Raw genomic sequence first — 19,615 nt, forward strand, 5'->3', positions numbered from 1 at the left:
ACGTTTTGATGTGTGGGGTGTGACAATATCCCGTCTGGTAGGTCGTTATAGAACACTTGGCACAGTTATTGATCGCCATAGATCTGGCAGGCCGCGATTAACGACCCCTTCGCAATACCGCTATATGAGGACGTCACATCTACGTAACAGATTTTTTTCGGCAACGACCACCGCAGCTATAACACTTGGACGTACCAATGCTCAAACGGTGAGAAATAGGTGAGAATTAGGCTTGCCGAACATGGACTTAGGGCTAGACGCCCACATAACGACCCGTGCCTTACAGCCGAACGTCGACGTAAACGTGGGAATTGGGTACACCAACAGCACCGTTGGACTCAACAACAGTGGAACACCGTGTTATTTAGCGACGAATCAAGGTTTTGCTTTGATCACGCTGATGGATGCATACGTTGCTATAGAGGACGCAACGAACGTTTTTCGGAGGCATGTGTACGTCAGAGAGATCGATTTGGGGGACCTAACGCTATGCTGTGGGGTGGAATATCCGTTCATTCTCGAACTCATTTAGTAGAAGTGCAAGGTATGCTAACAGGACAGCGCTATCGAGATTAGATATTGGAGCCGTTTGTTGCACTATTCGTCAACGCCAATCCGAACGTCACTATATTCCAACAGGACAACGCTAGGTACCACACCGCTCGAGTTTCAACCACCTACTTTCAGGAGAGACCTGTATCCAATCGAGCATTTATGGGACGACTTGAAACGCCGTGTTCGACGGCGTAATCCTCAAAACGCTAATGAGCTTACACGTTTTGTGCACAAAGTGTGGGGAGCAGAACCACAGATGAAGACGATTAAGACCCTAATTTGCCCAATGCGATGTCGCTGTATTGCACATGGTGGACATACAATATACTGATTACTTGTGAATTGTGTTTTCGCATGATCGTTGTTACAGCAGCAAATAATCTGCCAGTATTAATAGTTTTCTACTAATGTTATGCAATTTTATTTAAATGGTTGTTAAACATTAAATTTAAAAAAAATAATCAGAAAAGTGTCATAGAGGGAAGAAATAAAGTGCAAAAGTTACTATGTATCGATTCTTTTTTGACTTGGTGTAAATTGTTCCGTAGGACAACATGGAAGTAAATGGTATAGTTGAACGCCATAAATCGAAACTAAGCTCTCAACCTATTTTGTACCCTTTTTGCAGTTCTTGTTTTTAAAATTAATTTAACAGTTCAAAAGTGTATAATTGATGCAAAGTGGGTGTGTACTGTGTCAGTATTATTAAATTCCATTAAAGATTAATCAGTCACCTGAGTTTGAATTTCAAATTATAGATGTTTTCCGTATGTATTGCCCGAACCCAAGACCATATATATGTTATACATCGTCACTATCTTACAAAATCAAGATTAATTCCTCAGCTTGAGCAACAGGATGAAGTTCAGAGAACAATATCTTGCAAGAAAATGACCACACAACAATATATACATTCGAATAAATACGATAACGGAAACACCGCGCATGGTTATAGGTTAAAGAACAATAATGCTACAAACAAGACAAACAATTAAAACGAATATTCAGCGGTAACGTCCCTTCTCTTATGGGGATGATGATATTCGTCAGAAATGGGTTTTTTAATGGATAGAATTAGTAGAAACTAATCCTCTGACGATTGTATCGCCCATGGATGAAATGACGGGATATCCAGGTCCGTTTTTGCAAACACCGATAATTTATATGATTAGCTTTAATTTATATGACTAACTTTAAACCGATTTGCAACCCCTGATGTAAATATTGATGCAGTTACCTTAGAAGCGTCTTAAGGTCGTCCGTTTACCAGAGAATGTACTCTATATATTCAATTATACTCTACTATCTTTCTAGATTGTTGAGAAAATTCCGTTTTAAAGGCTCTACAAACTTACGTTTATCGCATCATGCTTTGCAAATGTTAAATAAACCGTATATTGTATATATGTGCAGGAATCGGAAGTATTCTTCATTTTTATTGAACATACCATCATTATATGCTAAATGGGCCATCTTCAGATCAGCTTTTTGTCAACCATTCACAGGCCTTTTTCGAGTCTTTGAATTTTTATTTATACAACATGCAGCTGTGACTCCAGTTTAACAGCCCTATCTTTTAAAATTCAGATAATATGACCGTGCCTATGTGTGTGCATGCCCATTCCATGCATAAAGAAAACATCGCTAGTAAAGCAACATATTGTTTGCAATTAGTGTGTTCTATACAGCTGTTGAGGTAACTCAATCTGGGGAAAATACATAAAACACGACAGCAACATTTAAATTTAAATCCGAACGAACATCAGCTTTGACAAAGATTCTTATTTGCTGAGATAAAAATAGCATTGCTGAAAATCTAAAATATTTACAATGGGGTGTTATCAGATATTCCCGCAAGCAAGGAAAATTGTGTAAATCATCAACATTAGAGAAGCCGCAGTTTACAGCTTCTTGAAATGTCCACTTTTACCTCTACTAGTAATTAAATTTCAAATTGGTTGAATTATCATTGATTCCAAATAAAATGGGACTAAACAAAATGTTGATGTTTTAGCAAACAAAATGTTGATGTTTTTTTAGCAAACAAAATGTTGATGTTTTTTAGCAAACAAAATGTTGATGTTTTTAGCAATTGCCATAACCTCGACTAAGAGGAATCTTTCTCGTATCCAAATGCGGTTTGGATTACGGGTCGATAATTATAAACAAAATAATTTCATATTTATTAGCTTACTCATTTATTCAAATTCAAACATATTTACGAATAAATTATATACAACCAAAGACGTGTGTACATGAAATATCATTTTCATGAATTTTGACACTTTAAAATTGCATAGCGGCATTTAATTTTTGTTCTACTAGTATTAAAGGTAATAGGTAGATTGTAAATAAAATATATCTGAGAACATTTGAAATCGTTTTACACAAATCTACAGTGGCAAGATAAAGATAAGTGATATTTTGTTATCTCGAGTTGATTGTCTGACAAACTCGACATGGCATAACTACATGCAGTTCGTGGGCTACGAGATAACTAAGTCTTGGGGACGAGATTATCATGGTCACGACATTCTAAGTCGTGATCAAGAGTTCGTAAGTCACAAATGTCACGTCTATACCACCATTCAAATAACAATAGTGTACACAGTTAACAGGCTTATATATAAGAATATTGAATGTTTGTATTGAAAACCTTAATTTCTATACATAAACACTTGTAGTACCGACAATCTTTTTCTTAACAATTCGGAATTCAAATTTACAAAAAAGTAGCCTAATCAATACGATATCCAAGTCTGCATATACTCATTAGTGGCTTATTAAAACAACTGGTTAAATCTTCGATTTGTTCGAAGTTAGCAAAAATGTTTAATGATCGGTCAATATTTATCAAATAAATACTAAAAACCAATCGAATCAATTTAATTGTGCAAGCTGCCCAAACACAACAACTCTGGACAATTTATCAGTGTGGACCAATTCACAAAATGACATATAGATGCCTTTTCCCAAAAAAACTCGATTCGATATTTAAAATCTTAAAAACAAGTATATTGGGTGTTGTCAAATTCTTAACACAGCAACTAGTACAGATATGCTTAAATGCATATGTATTGTCTTGAAAAGTTCAAACCCAGGACTTAAAAACGGGCATTACTTTGGGTTTTTTATTTGAAATATACTATCATGATAAATTCACATTTTTTTGCAATTTGTAGCTGTTAGCTGGCCCCATGAACAAAACAGTGGATGTAGAAATGAATAATGTTTTAGAAAATGATAGTGACAAGATAATCAACTCAATTAAAGTATAGCATGTCCATTTTAAAGCAAAGACCGTAAGCTCAAAACAAGCTCTGCGAGGAAAGGTGTGTCGATTGCTTTTGAACAAGAAATACTCACGCATGTTCGGACGGATTGTTTTATCACCTCCTACACACTTGAATTGCAACACGTAATCGCAACTAGCCTTTTTGAGTCGAGCCTTGTTAGTCATACATGCTGCATTTAAAAGCAGATGCATACGCAGAAGGACGAAAACTTCATATCGGTAACGTAACTCAGCCATGACATGATCCGTTTCTAACAGTCATTGCTGACCACAACGTTAACCAAAAAGAAGTGCCACAAAAGCCGTCATGCTCAAGGCCAAGCTTAACCGTAAACGCGAGACAATATTCTTTTTTGCCAAACATATCACCGTCAAATGAAGGCCAAAGTGAAGACTGCATATATTTTGTTTTAACAGACACATATATATATCAATGTTTTATTGCTCATGGTTAACAAACAAGCAAACACTATTACATACAGAATATGTATGAAATAATTTTAATTCAACCTCGTGTTTGTAAATAGGGGTACACAATGTTTCTGTTATGCACAATCAAGTGCTATTCTAGAAATCCAAACTCCACACAGCGGTTATTTCTCTTTACCGTACATTAATCACTGTCTCCAAGAATGTCATGGGATGATGGTCAAAATCAGGTGACGTCACTTTAAAAAAAAATAAAAAAAATGTTTGTTTTTGAAATATATTTTTTACTTCTGGAACAATGTTATATACTGGACTTTTATTAGAATAGTGCATAACATATTTGTTTTAACAGAATATATAGTTTAAATCGGTCTTTTTTTGTACATGGTGTCATTGATCATTTCTGCTCAAGGGAGATCACTGCGACGGAGATTGATACTTTCTTAACAAAAATGGGAAACAACTGCTTTCAATGTTTTTAATAAGTATTTACAAACTTAAGTCGCATGTAATTCGTTTTCATGACAAATGACTTCCTGATCAGGCGTTAAATTATTCAGCTATGTAATACTATGCAGCCGTTTAATCATTTTGAGAAGCTGAGCACATCCATCAACAAAACTACGAGTATTTAATGTGACTATCAAATAAAACAATATCCTACGGATGGTACATAATTTCGTTATAGTTAACAACTTTGTTAAGGAAATGTTTGTTAACTTTACATGTGAACTATTTTATTATATGCTTTTTAAACAACAAGATAGCCGAAACAGCTTTCTCAATATGTTTAAGAAGTATGGCAGATCTTAAGCGTGCCCATAATAATCTCAGAGTAGTCAAGATTTTAAATTTAACGATAATGTTGTTTACAACAATATTGAATTGTTGTTCAATGATAACAATGTTCTGATCAATTGGTCCATTGTAATGTTACATTTATATGTTAATGCAGAATCATTTATCACCATTACGAAAACAGCACTGTTCCATATGAATGCGTTTGCATTTAGCCATAGCTGTGAAACCACATTATCACAATTAAGTAAACAATAAATAGTATTATGTATATTAACATTTGTATTCATACTCAAAATAAACTTAATTCATTTAACTTTTTGGTCTTGGAAATAAAATAGAAAGTTTTTTTTAATGTTACTGTGAAATTTCACGCAAAATGTAAGTTTTTTTAGATTCAACATTTCAACATAAATATTGACAAGAGTAAAATGATCATTGTTGTTCCGAGCGCTTGTAGTGCGTTTCCATTTCCTTTCGGATGTTCATCATCATGGTCGTGGTCGTGCATGTCTCCAAAGTCCTCTTTACTACCACGTGTTGATGGAATGAGTGCGCATCTTGGATTAAAGTTGAGCTTAATTTGTGTGCAAGGTAATGCCGTTGACGGGTCCTGGTTTCTACACCCTAGCTCATGAAAAAAGACGTGCCAAAGGGTGTTTTTTTCAACTAGAGCTTTCGGGCCATGGCATTTATTTTTTGGCAGAATTACCCCATATTTGACTCTTCCGACTGTGTTCAGTATATAGTTCACTGAACAGTTGCAGTAGAATTGGTTATCTTCGAACATGACATTACGTCCCATAGAAAACAAAGTGTCGAGATTTCCACAATGCATATTCCAGAAGGTGTTACTGGTCACTTCCGCGTTTGAAATGTTTTTAATGTCAGTTAAGGCACCTGTCACCATATCACTGACATTGTTCTTCTTGAAATACAGCGTAGAGACTTCCCTGATATTGTACAAACCGTGACTGTAGAAGTTCGGTATATTGGTATTTATAAAGCTCAACATCCCCAGAGATTCTATGTCAGAAAAGCCAAAGGGTTTGAGCCTTCCAATCCTGCTGTTGGTAAACTCAATTTTATCAACCTCCGTCAAGCCATTGAAAGCATAACTTTCAACGTTTCCAATAACCGCCTTTTCAAACAGGAGCTGCTTCACAGAGGGTAGGTCAGCAAAGGCGCAGCTCTGGATTGTCCCAATGTTACCTTGGTTTATTTCAATTTTACTGATATTCTTCAGATACGAAAACGCTTTTGGTGGAATTGTCAAAACATTCATCAACTGAGACCGGAATCTCGTAGTGTCATCTGGTAAGTTGGTGGGAAACTTCATGAGAGCGCTGCAGTCAACAAATTGCTTGTCACAGTAGCATCCTTGTGGGCACACACCAACTCCTAGAGTGTTCCTTATGCCAACTACAGCAAATAATAGGAGGAGGAGAGGGCTCAGACCGGAATTCATGGTGAGTGTTGAGGAAAATCTAAAAAGAAAGAGGTCCATAATTGTCATTCAAGTAGATATATCTCAACACACCTTTAACATAATATATAAAATGTAATGATTCAAAGAAAGATTTAAATAGTTTGCAAGGATATAATTTATAAGTTTCACTGGTTTCGCTTACAAGCGGGTATACACGGCAACGATTTTGTAGAACAGATGAATTGCCTGGTAGCAAATAAGTACATGGCTAGACTATACGCAGACGCATATTTAATATGAACTTCTTCTGGTCTATATACACAGCGTAGAAATTAAATGTATGATTGGTAAACCAACATAGATGACAATTAAATTCTTAGTGTTTTTTTAAGACAAAGCTTATTTCAAGCTGGGTTCAAAGCTGCACTCTCACAGATTAACCGTCAAGACAACTTTTTTATTTTTTGTCTTAGAATGAGTCAATTTTTGAGTACATATCAGCAAACCAGTGATATAGGACCGCTGACAAAAGATCAGAACGCAGATTTTCATATTTCCGTTAAAATAGTTTATGTTATATTGCTAAAAGCGTTACTAACCGTTTAAGAAAAATGCATGAAACATCAAGTTTTGAACTTTAATTTGAAAATCTGCGATCTGAATTTTTGTCAGCAGTCTTATATGACTAGTTTTCATGCATTTTCGCATAATCTGGCTCGTTAAAAGACAAAAAATAAAAAAAGTTGTCAAAACGTTCAATCTGTGAGAGTGCAGCTTTTAACTGTAAGGACCCATAATGATCTCATTATCTGATATTTTTTAATGTTGATGCCTTTTTACCTTATATAACATGGTTTCAATTGAGTGGTATTTGTGTGTTGATGAAAATGACCAAACATACCTTATACAGACTGTTTTGTCTGGTTTATTTTTATTTGGTCAACTGAAATTGAATCTTATACAGACTGTTTTGACTGGTTTATTTAATTTGCTCAACTAAAATTGGATCTTATACAGACTGTTTTGACTGGTTCAATTTTATTTGCTCAAATGAAATTGGATCTTATACAGACTGTTTTGACTGTGTTTTTTTATGTGCTCAACTAAAATTGGATCTTATACAGACTGTTTTGACTGGTTCAATTTTATTTGCTCAAATGAAATTGGATCTTATACAGACTGTTTGACTGGTTCAATTTTATTTGCTCAACTGAAATTGGATATTATACAGACTGTTTTGACTGATTCAATTTTATTTGCTCAAATGAAATTGGATCTTATACAGACTGTTTTGACTGGTTCAATTTTATTTGCTCAAATGAAATTGGATCTTATACAGACTGTTTTGACTGGTTCAATTTTATTTGCTCAAATGAAATTGGATCTTATACAGACTGTTTTGACTGTGTTTTTTTATTTGCTCAACTAAAATTGGATCTTATACAGACTGTTTTGACTGGTACAATTTTATTTGCTCAACTGAAATTGGATCTTATACAGACTGTTTTGACTGGTTCAATTTTATTTGCTCAACTGAAATTGGATCTTATACAGACTGTTTTGACTTGTTTATTTTTATTTGCTCAAATGAAATTGGATCTTATACAGACTGTTTTGACTGTGTTTTTTTTATTTGCTCAACTGAAATTGGATCTTATACAGACTGTTTTGATCGGTTTATTTGTATTAAATGCTCAACTGAAATTGGATGTAAATTAACAAATTGCAATTTTTGAAGGCCTCAAAACAAATGTATTATAATATTTTTGGTAAAAGGTTTACATTTTCTTTTTCTTCACACATGACCTGTCACTTTCGGATTCCTTAACAAAATTTGATTTGTACAAGTGTGTACAATGTGGCAAAATTTTAACGGACAGTCGCGGGCGCGTAGCGAACCTGATAACCTTGAACTATTTGACCAGCAGTCTTTTGAACAGCGTGTGCGTGACCTTTTAATTTAGGGTGACGCTGCGTGGATTTTTCCATTGAAATGTCAAATATAACCAGGTTTTACAAAAAAAGAAACAAGTTGCCAAATTATTGATTTACGGAAATAGAATATGGTTTAACTTATGCACATTTTCCAAATTCTTTTACAAAAACTAAACTTCTATGATAATGAAATGAGATATCAACCGCTGACCTATATTTACCACTGTCAATGGATTGTTATGAAACTATGTAACTGTGTTTTATACATTGATCTTTCTTTTATATGTTGATCCAGTTTGTACTGTGTCTTTTGCACTAGTCAATTGTAATCACAGCCCCCACCCCCACCCCCCACACCCCCAGGTCCGGGGATATACTGGGGATAGCCGGGGAAATGGGCCGTGTTTTTATATTTCAGGTGGCCCCGCAATGCCGGGTGAATGCGGTGGCTTTGTCTTCGCTTTAAATATAGCGGGGAATGGGCCTTACCTAGGGTCCCTGGGGTGCGGGGGCATTTGGCAGGGATTTTACTATTTGTTCGTCCCCGCAGGGCGGATTTTAGCCGGGTTTGTTGGACCGAAAGTCAAAGTTCCCGCTATTCCCCGTACCTAGGGAGGCCGTGGCTACAATTGACTGGTGCATTATATGTTTATCTATTTTGTACTATGTTGACAGCTTAATTAAAGTTTAAAAGCTAAATTGAGATGACACAATTGTTTACTGAGTTTTATGTTTTGACAGGTTTTTCATACTGTAGGTGAATAATCTCAAGTAAACTGCGTATGTAATTTATGCTTTTAAAGGATCGCTCTTCCAGAACTATGGCTTACGTTAAAAACCTGGCCCCCGTTTAAATAAGTCGTAAACCGTATGCCGCATAAAAGTGCTCAGGTAAACCAGTTACGGGCAGAATTGATACGTTTAACGTTCTTACGATACTTTTAATGAAACGTACTGAACACTAAAACGGGTTTACGGCTAGAAATTTACGATCTAAAGCTTTACGATCTGTATTGAAGTGATAAAGACTTTAGTCGCAAAATGAAGTAATCTTAGCGTCATTTTTAATCATTTGTCAAAAATGCAGTATAAAACTAATTGTATCCAGTATTAAAGATAAGAACAGTTTGGTTTGTGGTCACAAAGCCGGACAAGTGGGTTTTCTCCGGACACTCCGGTTTCCCCCACAACACAAGACCACACCCTCACGCAACATCGTGCCAACGAGAGTGACATAGTATAAGTTATCATAACTTCAGAATCGTTGTAAAGTATACAATGCTTAAACTAAAGATGAAAACACAGAAGAAATTAAACACAAAATAATAATGTGATGCCATCTGTGATGTAACATCAACTTTAAGACTTTAAGTTACAACAATACTCTTTGAACGGGCACATGCTTTAATACAGTGTGTGTATACCACGTGATAAATTGCGTCATAAATGCTACTTTTGAGGGCAATATTTTGCTTCGAATGAAGACTTTAAACAAAGATAACTTTATCATTTTTCACCATTTTAAATGAAACATAGCGCATTCTACGCCGCTTACGGAGCCCTGCATTCAGTCGTTTACTTCAGAGTTTGATTGAAAGTTTAGGTTTTTAAAACACTTCGACAAACCTTTTCACAATACGGCCGTCTGACGGTTATCTTTGATTTAGGTCTTTATTTTAAGCAAAATGTTGACTTCTGACGTAGCATATATGACGTAATTTATCACGTGGTATACACACAGTGTAATACAAGGGTGCCAAATTCCTTGTGTATTGGGTATTCGCTTATTGTGTTCTTCAAAGAAAAATGGATGCATCGGTTATACTTTGATACATGTATATCAATATTGACAGATAATTATTCATAACTGATATCAATATGCATTGACAAGAGATCTAATCGATAAATACAGACATCAATGGACAATGCAGACAATAATCGTCCTAGTGCGATTTACTACGGTCGGGGCTGGGGTCACTACTCCGGTCGGAAGGTGTGGGTTGCTTAAAGAATGGAGGTCGTAAAACGTCGCCATCCATTTCGTCAGTTACTTGTTGTATTCATGCAACAGTCAATTGTAACCATGGTCCCCCAGGTCCGGGGGTATACCGGGGATAGCCGGGGAAATGGGCCGTGTTTTTACCTTTCAGGTGGCCCCGCAGTGCCGGGTGTAGGCGGTGGTTTTGTCTTCGCGTAAAATATAGCGGGGGGTGGGTGGGGATTTTACCCGGTGTTGGCTGGACCGAAAGTCAAAGTCCCCGCTATTCCCCGGACCTGGGGGTGGGGGGGGCGTGGTTACAATTGACTGGTGCATTATATTCTAGTTATTCGTATTCATTCAATGAAATGCTTGATGTCTTGTAGAGGTATGTGTCTGTGTTTGAAGTTTATTTGGACATGAGCCTTTTCCCTTTAATATTGTTCTTGGTTACATTTCAAGCGTCTGTGCCTGTCCAAGTTGTTCAATTGTTTTACTAGTAATTACGTTAATAAGAATGACTCGTACTCCTGTGTTATGTGGTTTTCACTTTTGAAGTACATGTATCAGTAGTTAAATTTGTTTATAAATACAGAATTAACAAATCAATCTCGTTGGCACGATGTTGCGCGAGAGTGTAATCGTGTGTTGCCGGGTAAACCCGTCAGTGCTCGGGCGAACCCCACTTAGTGACTACCAATCAAACGCACATAAGCCAACGCCGGGATTCGGACCGGATCTCCTTGTTGAGATGCGAGTGTGCTTGAATCATCATTGTCACTGAACACTCATAATTAATTTGAGACTGATATTTCAATATTTTTGGAGTTTTCTATGCTTGGGTGATTTTCCCAGATTGTGTTTACGATTAACAAACCACGTGTCACAGCGTTATTAACCACGCCCTTAGGAATTGTTTTCCCAAATTATTTTGTTCTATATTTCAAGCCTAAATTCGCCCGGCACTGTATGATTTTCAGTATCCTATTTCTTATTTACAGAAGTTAACTGTTTGAAATTGGTTCTCAAACAGTGATAACTGACAAGTGAAGATGTTTTTAGCTCACACATTTTTAAACAAATGGGACAGAAAATGCTCTATTTTGTTGAAAAAGCATCAGTATCGCTAGTGGAAATTGATTTTTTTTTCAGGCTGGGATATACAAAATGTTGCTCTAATGAGTATATGTCCATTGATGTTCGTTGTTTGTTCATAAGAATTAGTACAATAACTTAATTTAAACATATATAGTTTAAACACGTCGTTGCAAACATATAGTCTGTAAATGTGTACCTTTAACCTTAAAAGATCGTTCATTCAAAGTTATTGTCATTAATACATCTAAAACGTAAACATAAAAACAAAAAATATTATATTTACCTTTCTTTACGTCAAATCACAAATTCTATATTAACATGAGCATTGTCTATCATCATCCTACGTCCACATACGACATAACTTGTGGTGTATAACACCGCCGTGAAACAATAGTATGTAAATTATACCACAATAGCTTGCATACAAAACCGGTGACAATTAGAATGTAATTATAAAACGTTAAACATGCATGACGGCGATCACTCGTAAAATATGACTGGTTTATTCCGCCTTAAGCGTTGCCGTTATCTACGTTATGTTTAAATCAACCGAAAAGATAAGAGATGGGAATGACATAAAATTCTGAAACTGTTGGGGACTTACATCTCAGAATACCGCTTAGGGTTGTCTTAGTGGAAATGTTATGGCATACACATGTTGTAATTACCGATTATCGACAATCGAAAATTTATGTGTGAAACACATGAGATAAAATGAATTTGTTAGGAGAGTTTTGCCTATATTTCTGTCAATGTTTATCAATGACATAAACTGAGCGACCATTTTATATGTGCATGAGGCTTAAGCAGGGTACGAAGAAGGTCGGGATTGGGGGACGATACGACCGAGCTTGAGTGGCAGTATGGCGCATGTTGAAAGATCCTACAGCCCAGACTGAAATACCATACGGCCCAGGGCCGGTATTCAATAATGGTCTTAATTGGATCTTAGAACGATGTAGCTAATCGGATTGCTTGTAAATAATTGACCAACAGAGAGAATGAAGTCATTGATTATCAAACATAACATTGAACGTTGTCATATTCAATAACTAAAGATTGATTGCTGTGTCAAGTTTCAAAATAAACTGTATAATTGATCAGAATAACAGAATCGAAAAAAAATGATGGAGCGATACTTCCCACGGATGTTTCATTTAAGCTATTTTACGAGTCTTTGCTTTATTGAGATACATCTACAACGATAAATCCAAAATGGCGCTTACTAGACTTTATTTGTATACATGTTTTGATGGTCAGATCTTGATTTATAGCCGCACTCTCAAAGAATAGAGTTGTAACAACTTTTTTGTCTTTTTTTGTCTTGGAATGAGCCAATGTTTTGTAAACTAGACACAGTGATTTAAGACTGCTGACAAAACAGATATCAGTTTTCATAATTAGGTTTTAAGGCATTACTAACGCTTAAAGAAAAAATAGTTTTTGGCATAAAAAAACAGTAAATAGGAAAATCTTTTTTTCAGCAGCCTTATATGACTAGTTTCCAGATATTAACGCAGAAACCGACTGATTTTAAGACAAAAAATAACAAAACGGTAAATCTGTGAGAGTGCAGCTTTAAAATCGTTATGGGGGAAATCGGTTATCTAAAAATAATAATAATCAAAGTTAAAGTTTGCATTTTGTCATATGTGTTGCGCATAAAAGTTCACCATGATTCAAATTAATTGTTTAAATTGATGGTTTGTACACCATATTCATTCAGATTAAGTACCTTTAAAAGTATTCAACATTTGCTGAAAAAGGACAAAAAAATGAAGAAATTGTTGCAAAAACATATTGTGAACAAAGAAGATCAATATGTACGTTTCTTGAAGACATAGGTAATTAATTAGCTGATGTTAGTTATACATTTATCAAAAAGCCGTTTTTCATTTCTCAATAGATTTTTCATGTTCATGGGACAACTAAAAAATGAAGGTTAACAATAAATGGTTTTCTTTATTTATTCAAGAACTCATTATCACAGTCTGTGTATGTTACATTTCAAAACATTAAAACGTCTAACCGCATGTAACTAACTTCAAGCCATAAAGCTTTCATAACAGTCGCCATGCCCTGTCACGTGGTATCATTATGTCAAGTCACGTGGTATTATCATGTGAATGTCACGTGGTATCATCATGTCATGTCACGTGGTATCATCCCGTTATGTCACGTGGTATCATCAGGCCACATATCACGTGGTAAATCCATACCATGTCACGTGGTGTTACCAAAACATCAGTCAATAAACATATCACATACAGTACCGGTTCAAGAACAAATAAAAGAACCAAGGAACTTTCAAATGCACAATTCGTTAGTTCGTAAACATCAAATTAAAAAGAGAGAACTGATTCTAAGACATAAAAGTTCACCATAATTCAAATAAGTTGTTTTTATTAAAGGTTTCGTTAGTAATTGGTACACGAAATGGGTTTTTTAGCGTCGTAACACAGAGGCAGCGTCTGAAACAGAAAAAAAATGTTTCACGCTAATGTTGTATTATATCATAATTACAGATAAAGCTATAAACATAACGTCTTGAAATATTTTAATTTAGTATGGTATTAAGTTATAGTAAGATGACATAAAAAAATAAATAATGATCTGTCTAAGAAGAATACAATCCCATTGGCTGACTAATTATCAACGCAAAAAATCAAATCTCATACAGGGAGTGTGTATTGGATGAGAGGCAGTAGGCGGACCTTTTAACAACCGCTAAAATTGAAATTTTTAATGATTTAGTCATTGGCTTAAATTATAGGTTGTAATCTAAGTTATAGTTAGATGACATGAAGTAAATTCTTATAATTGGCGGGTCGAGCGAAGCAAACGAGCCTTTCTTAATCCTTAAAGGCCTAGTTTAAGGAATGGTTGGCATGACAATCCCCTGCTGTGCATCTCCTGCAAATTGCACGGATGTCAAAGTAGGGGCCAATTTCCTGTGTATTTGGGGGGTTTTGGCGCAGGGCCATTAAGGATCCATTTCTATAATAAAACCTCCAAAAATGCACAGCAGGATACTCAGATCGGAGGCAGTTAGATTAAGATCAATACACAGAGGTTGTTTACTATTCACGTTTTTTTTTTTTTTTTTTTTTTTTTTTTGGGGGGGGGGGTCACTTAAAGAAGGATTAAAGGATTAAACTAGGTATTTAAGGGATTACTTCAGATCGTCTAACTGACATAGAATGCAGCCTCATTGGCGGATCAAATGTCAACGCCAAATCTTCAACAGGGAGTGTGTATCGGATGAAAGGCAGAAGGCGGACATTTAACACCCGCGAAAGTTGAAATTCTTAATGATTAAGTCTAGTTATCAATAATCTTCACTTTCTTTGGCTGTAATTGTAGATTGTATTCTAACTTAATTTATGATCTATAATTCGTTTTAAGACGTTTAGCTAACTGACATTTGTATTACATAGTTATACGAAGTATGTCTATTTTTACCGAATTGTCAACTTAAATAACGATTTCGTATACTTTGTGACATTGCTCAGGGGGAGGAGGGGGGTATATCTTTATAGTTAGGTATGCGCCTAGAGATACCAAAATGTACACACTAAGTTAATGGGTCGTAAATCAATTATGTAAAATATTCAAAATTAATCTATTTTAACGGAAAGATAAGACGGAAAGGTACTTGTTTTACCGGAAGATAGGTTAGGGCAAGGTTCACAGCTGCATGACTCTATGCGGTAAATGTACGCCGTTTCCGTTCGTCCGCTGCAGTCCATCGTCACGGTCAAGTATTCCGAACTCGGGAAGCCTGCAAAAAGATATATGATACGATAAACTACGTTGATAGTTTTCGAACATGGGCCATTTTTGTTCGTCCGCTGCACTTCCACGTCACCGTGAAGTATTCCAAACTCGCTTTCAAATTGCTTGACAAAAGAAATAGGTTGAAATAGAGTACAGCTGTGATTTCTGAACGCTTCATGTCAAAACGCTCATAAGCTGTATAATGCTTCGATAAAGGCGCGTTGTTTCTGTTCGCCCGCTGCAAATCAACGCCTACATTAAGTATTTGAAACTCGAACAGACTGAAATATCACACGTAGTGTACACGTACATAGTATGATACAATTCGGTGATAAATTCAAAAGTGTCAAGACAAGCCGCACAACAGCACGATGAATTGAAATAAACGCATGCCTTTTGCGCTTGAACGACGCAGAGTATTCTCATTCATTCATACACGAACCCCGTTGGGACCAGCGAAAACACCTCAAGCCTCAGGAAAACGAGCCAAGCGGGAATGCCTTCCTTCAGTAGAAAGAAATCGATCCTTAAATCCAGTTCGAGCCAACAAGGAAATCGAGCAAAGCTAAGTCGAGCCAACGGGTTTCGATTGTATTTATGGTTGCTTTCAAGAAAATACTGCATGGTAAATATACGTATGCAATGACTGATGCCGACGACATACGCTGTATCCATTCATCATAGACACACACTACTTTGTCGATAGTCAACAGGCTGTTCTTTATTCCTTGCTTTTTACTTAAAGTCATTCCCAGGTATCAACATTTAGGGTCGTTGCCAACCAACAATGTGTTGTGATCGTAGGGCATTTTTTAAATTAATACAATAATGGAATTTACCGGGACAAGCCTAGAAGCCAAACTTTAAAAAAAGATTGTGTTTAAAGGCACAGTGATCCAGATACATCGCTACAAGAAAACAAACATTTCCAGAAACATCAGACGATAGACACGTCGCTACAAGACCAGAAACATCAGACGATAGACACGTCGCTACAAGATCAGAAACATCAGACGATAGACACGTCGCTACAAGACCAGAAACATCAGACGATAGACACGTCGCTACAAGACCAGAAACATCAGACGATAGACACGTCGCTACAAGACCAGAAACATCAGACGATAGACACATCGCTACGAGACCAGAAACATCAGACGATAGGCACGTCGCTACAAGACCAGAAACATCAGAAGATAGACACGTCGCTACCAGAAACATCAGACGATAGACACGTCGCTACAAGACCAGAAACATCAGACGATAGGCACGTCGCTACAAGACCAGAAACATCAGAAGATAGACACGTCGCTACCAGAAACATCAGACGATAGACACATCGCTACCAGAAACATCAGACGATAGACACGTCGCTACAAGACCAGAAACATCAGACGATAGACACGTCGCTACAAGACCAGAAACATCAGACGATAGACACGTCGCTACCAGAAACATCAGACGATAGACACGTCGCTACAAGACCAGAAACATCAGACGATAGGCATGTCGCTACAAGACCAGAAACATCAGAAGATAGACACGTCGCTACCAGAAACATCAGACGATAGGCACGTCGCTACAAGACCAGAAACATCAGACGATAGGCACGTAGCTACAAGACCAGAAACATCAGAAGATAGACACGTCGCTACCAGAAACATCAGACGATAGACACATCGCTACAAGACCAGAAACATCAGAAGATAGACACGTCGCTACCAGAAACATCAGACGATAGGCACGTCGCTACAAGATCAGAAACATCAGACGATTGACACGTCGCTACAAGACCAGAAACATCAGACGATAGACACGTCGCTACAAGACCAGAAACATCAGACGATAGACACGTCGCTACAAGACCAGAAACATCAGACGATTGACACGTCGCTACAAGACCAGAAACATCAGACGATAGGCACGTCGCTACAAGATCAGAAACATCAGACGATTGACACGTCGCTACAAGACCAGAAACATCAGACGATTGACACCCCGCTACAAGGCCAGAAACATCAGACGATAGGCACGTCGCTACAAGATCAGAAACATCAGACGATTGACACGTCGCTACAAGACCAGAAACATCAGACGATTGACACGTCGCTACAAGACCAGAAACATCAGACGATAGACACGTCGCTACAAGACCAGAAACATCAGACGATTGACACGTCGCTACAAGACCAGAAACATCAGACGATTGACACGTCGCTACAAGACCAAAACGATTGACACGTCGCTACAAGACCAGAAACATCAGACGATAGCCACGTCGCTACAAGACCAGACACATCAAACGATAGACACATCGCGACAAGACCAGACACATCAAACGATAGACACGTTGTTACAAAACCAGAAACATCAGACGATAGACACGTCGCTACACGACCGACACATCAGACGATAGAGTGACTCATATCAGCTTGCAGCTGTCTTCACAATCGAGCTTAAAGAAATAAATAATAAGTTTAAACCAAAACATATGTTCACCTTGACAACAAGCACAGTCATCATTCAGCACTTCTCCGTTGTCCAAGTTAAACAGTATTCGTGGTTGCGACGTGCTGTTGCCACACGTTCCCGTACAGTAATCGTAAGGCACAGGTTCTAGGGAGGTGCATCCACTGGCGGGGTCGAACAACGTGCTGTTACGGGTCTGCTTGGAGCATGTGTCTGTCAGAAAGATAAAACATACAATAAATTGATCGTTCCACGCAAACGAGGCTGGAACCTCACTTTTCACTCGGAATACCTCGGCCATTTCCACCATACGCCAAGACAATCGGAACACCGCGGCCATTTTCCATCGACAAAACCTCGTATGTATGCTAATACATCAGCAGAAGTAGTTCGTAAAATTAATACTAATGATATTAAGTAATGTTTTAAAGTGTAATTTGTATAACTGAGTTCAAACTAATTCCCAGTGAAGTGTGTAATATTACGAATTAAGATTCCTAAGAGTAAAGTGCCTAGGTTAACGGCTAAATTCAAATTACAACGCCATCTACTTGCAGCGTAGTTAAATGTGAATTCTGACATTGTAAACCATACATTTACATCCGAGGTTGTTTTCGATGGAAAATGGCCGAGGTGTTCCAATTGCCCAAATTTTAGTACGCGTTATTCGGCGAATTTTCAAATCTTCTGGTGGTTCAGAGCCATTGAATATGACGTGAGGTTCTTAGGCGGTCACCACAACATTTACAAAAAAAAACAATGATTTTATGTTTAGCACAATGTTGCATTATCGGATGAATTACCCGGTACATAACTTCAAAACGATCTTATATGTTCAGCACATGGTTGAATTATCCAATTGATTAACCGGTGAATATCTCGCATATGATATTGACAAATTACAATAATTGCTTTGGCATTGGTAAATAAAGCTGAATTATCTACTACATTAGTAACGAGAAAGGAATTCCTTTATTTGATTTTACCGAACAAATATTGTTTAGTAATAGTTAGATGACATTAACTAAAATCTTAATGATTAAAAATGGGCTGGGTGACATTACAAAATTACTAATGATGACAATAGACAATTATATAAAGACAAAGTCACGTGAGGTGTAATCAAGTATATGCAAATGTTGCCATGTGACTAGTAAATATCGCTATTGGTTTAACAATTAGATATTTTATAAAGAAATATGGAGGTTTATGGCTGAGTCGGCGTCAAGTATCTTACATGGAAAATAATGTTGCATCTTACCTGTGTAAAATATTGTTTTATGAGAATGTGCAAAACGTTAACTTAAAAATGAACAATCATAAGAATTGATAACAAACTTGGTTTCGGTTTGCAGAAGGGGGCGCACATGTTTGAGGTTTCATAACTGAGTTCTTCCCCCTGAAATGAATGGTATATATAGATTAGTAACTTAATCAATTAATCTCATTTAATTTAATATTTTAGACCGTCGTTAAAATAATTTTTAGTATAAATAGTACTTAGTTTAAATAATATTTATATCAACTCATTAAATATGTAATTTTAATAACTTAATTGATTAAATGGAAAAAAATAATAATAGTTGTTTTATAATACCTCTGTTATTTCAAACACGTATATTGCGAATAGTCAATGATAAAAATACGCGAACCTTTTTCAAGTGTACACTACACTAACTTAATGAAGGGCATAGTGGAGGTTTCGGTTCGCAGCTGGTAAGCCCGGCCACACACTCCCAAAGTGACATTGGTAATAAGAACGTAAGAAGTGTCCACTTTGAATTCCGTTAAAACATACGTTACGTTCTTCTGAATTGCCCACTTCTTCATAACACGTACCTTATCTAACAAT

At 36.7% G+C, this 19,615-nt stretch overlaps 2 protein-coding genes across 2 annotated transcripts in view; both read right to left on the reverse strand.

Moving 5' to 3' along the window:
* Positions 1 to 4,274: 4,274 nt before the first annotated feature.
* LOC128241071 (slit homolog 2 protein-like) lies at positions 4,275 to 11,957 on the reverse strand. The gene is made up of 2 exons (XM_052958058.1): positions 11,801 to 11,957; positions 4,275 to 6,564 (listed from the first exon to the last, which is right to left on the reverse strand). The coding sequence occupies exon 2, from the start codon at positions 6,543 to 6,545 to the stop codon at positions 5,475 to 5,477; it is 1,071 nt and encodes a 356-aa protein (XP_052814018.1). The 5' UTR covers positions 6,546 to 6,564; positions 11,801 to 11,957; the 3' UTR covers positions 4,275 to 5,474.
* Positions 11,958 to 13,470: 1,513 nt separating this feature from the next.
* Positions 13,471 to 19,615, reverse strand: part of LOC128203777 (SCO-spondin-like) — a 32,721-nt gene continuing 26,576 nt past the window's right edge. The window contains exons 19-22 of the mRNA XM_052905348.1: positions 19,102 to 19,162; positions 17,794 to 17,976; positions 15,182 to 15,298; positions 13,471 to 13,988 (exon numbers count right to left, since the gene is read on the reverse strand). Of these exons, the coding sequence (XP_052761308.1) occupies positions 13,963 to 13,988; positions 15,182 to 15,298; positions 17,794 to 17,976; positions 19,102 to 19,162 (387 nt within the window). The 3' untranslated portion in view covers positions 13,471 to 13,962. The remainder of the gene's footprint in view (positions 13,989 to 15,181; positions 15,299 to 17,793; positions 17,977 to 19,101; positions 19,163 to 19,615) is intronic.

Source organism: Mya arenaria, chromosome 1, assembly GCF_026914265.1.
Source record: "Mya arenaria isolate MELC-2E11 chromosome 1, ASM2691426v1".
Classification (NCBI taxonomy): domain Eukaryota; kingdom Metazoa; phylum Mollusca; class Bivalvia; order Myida; family Myidae; genus Mya; species Mya arenaria.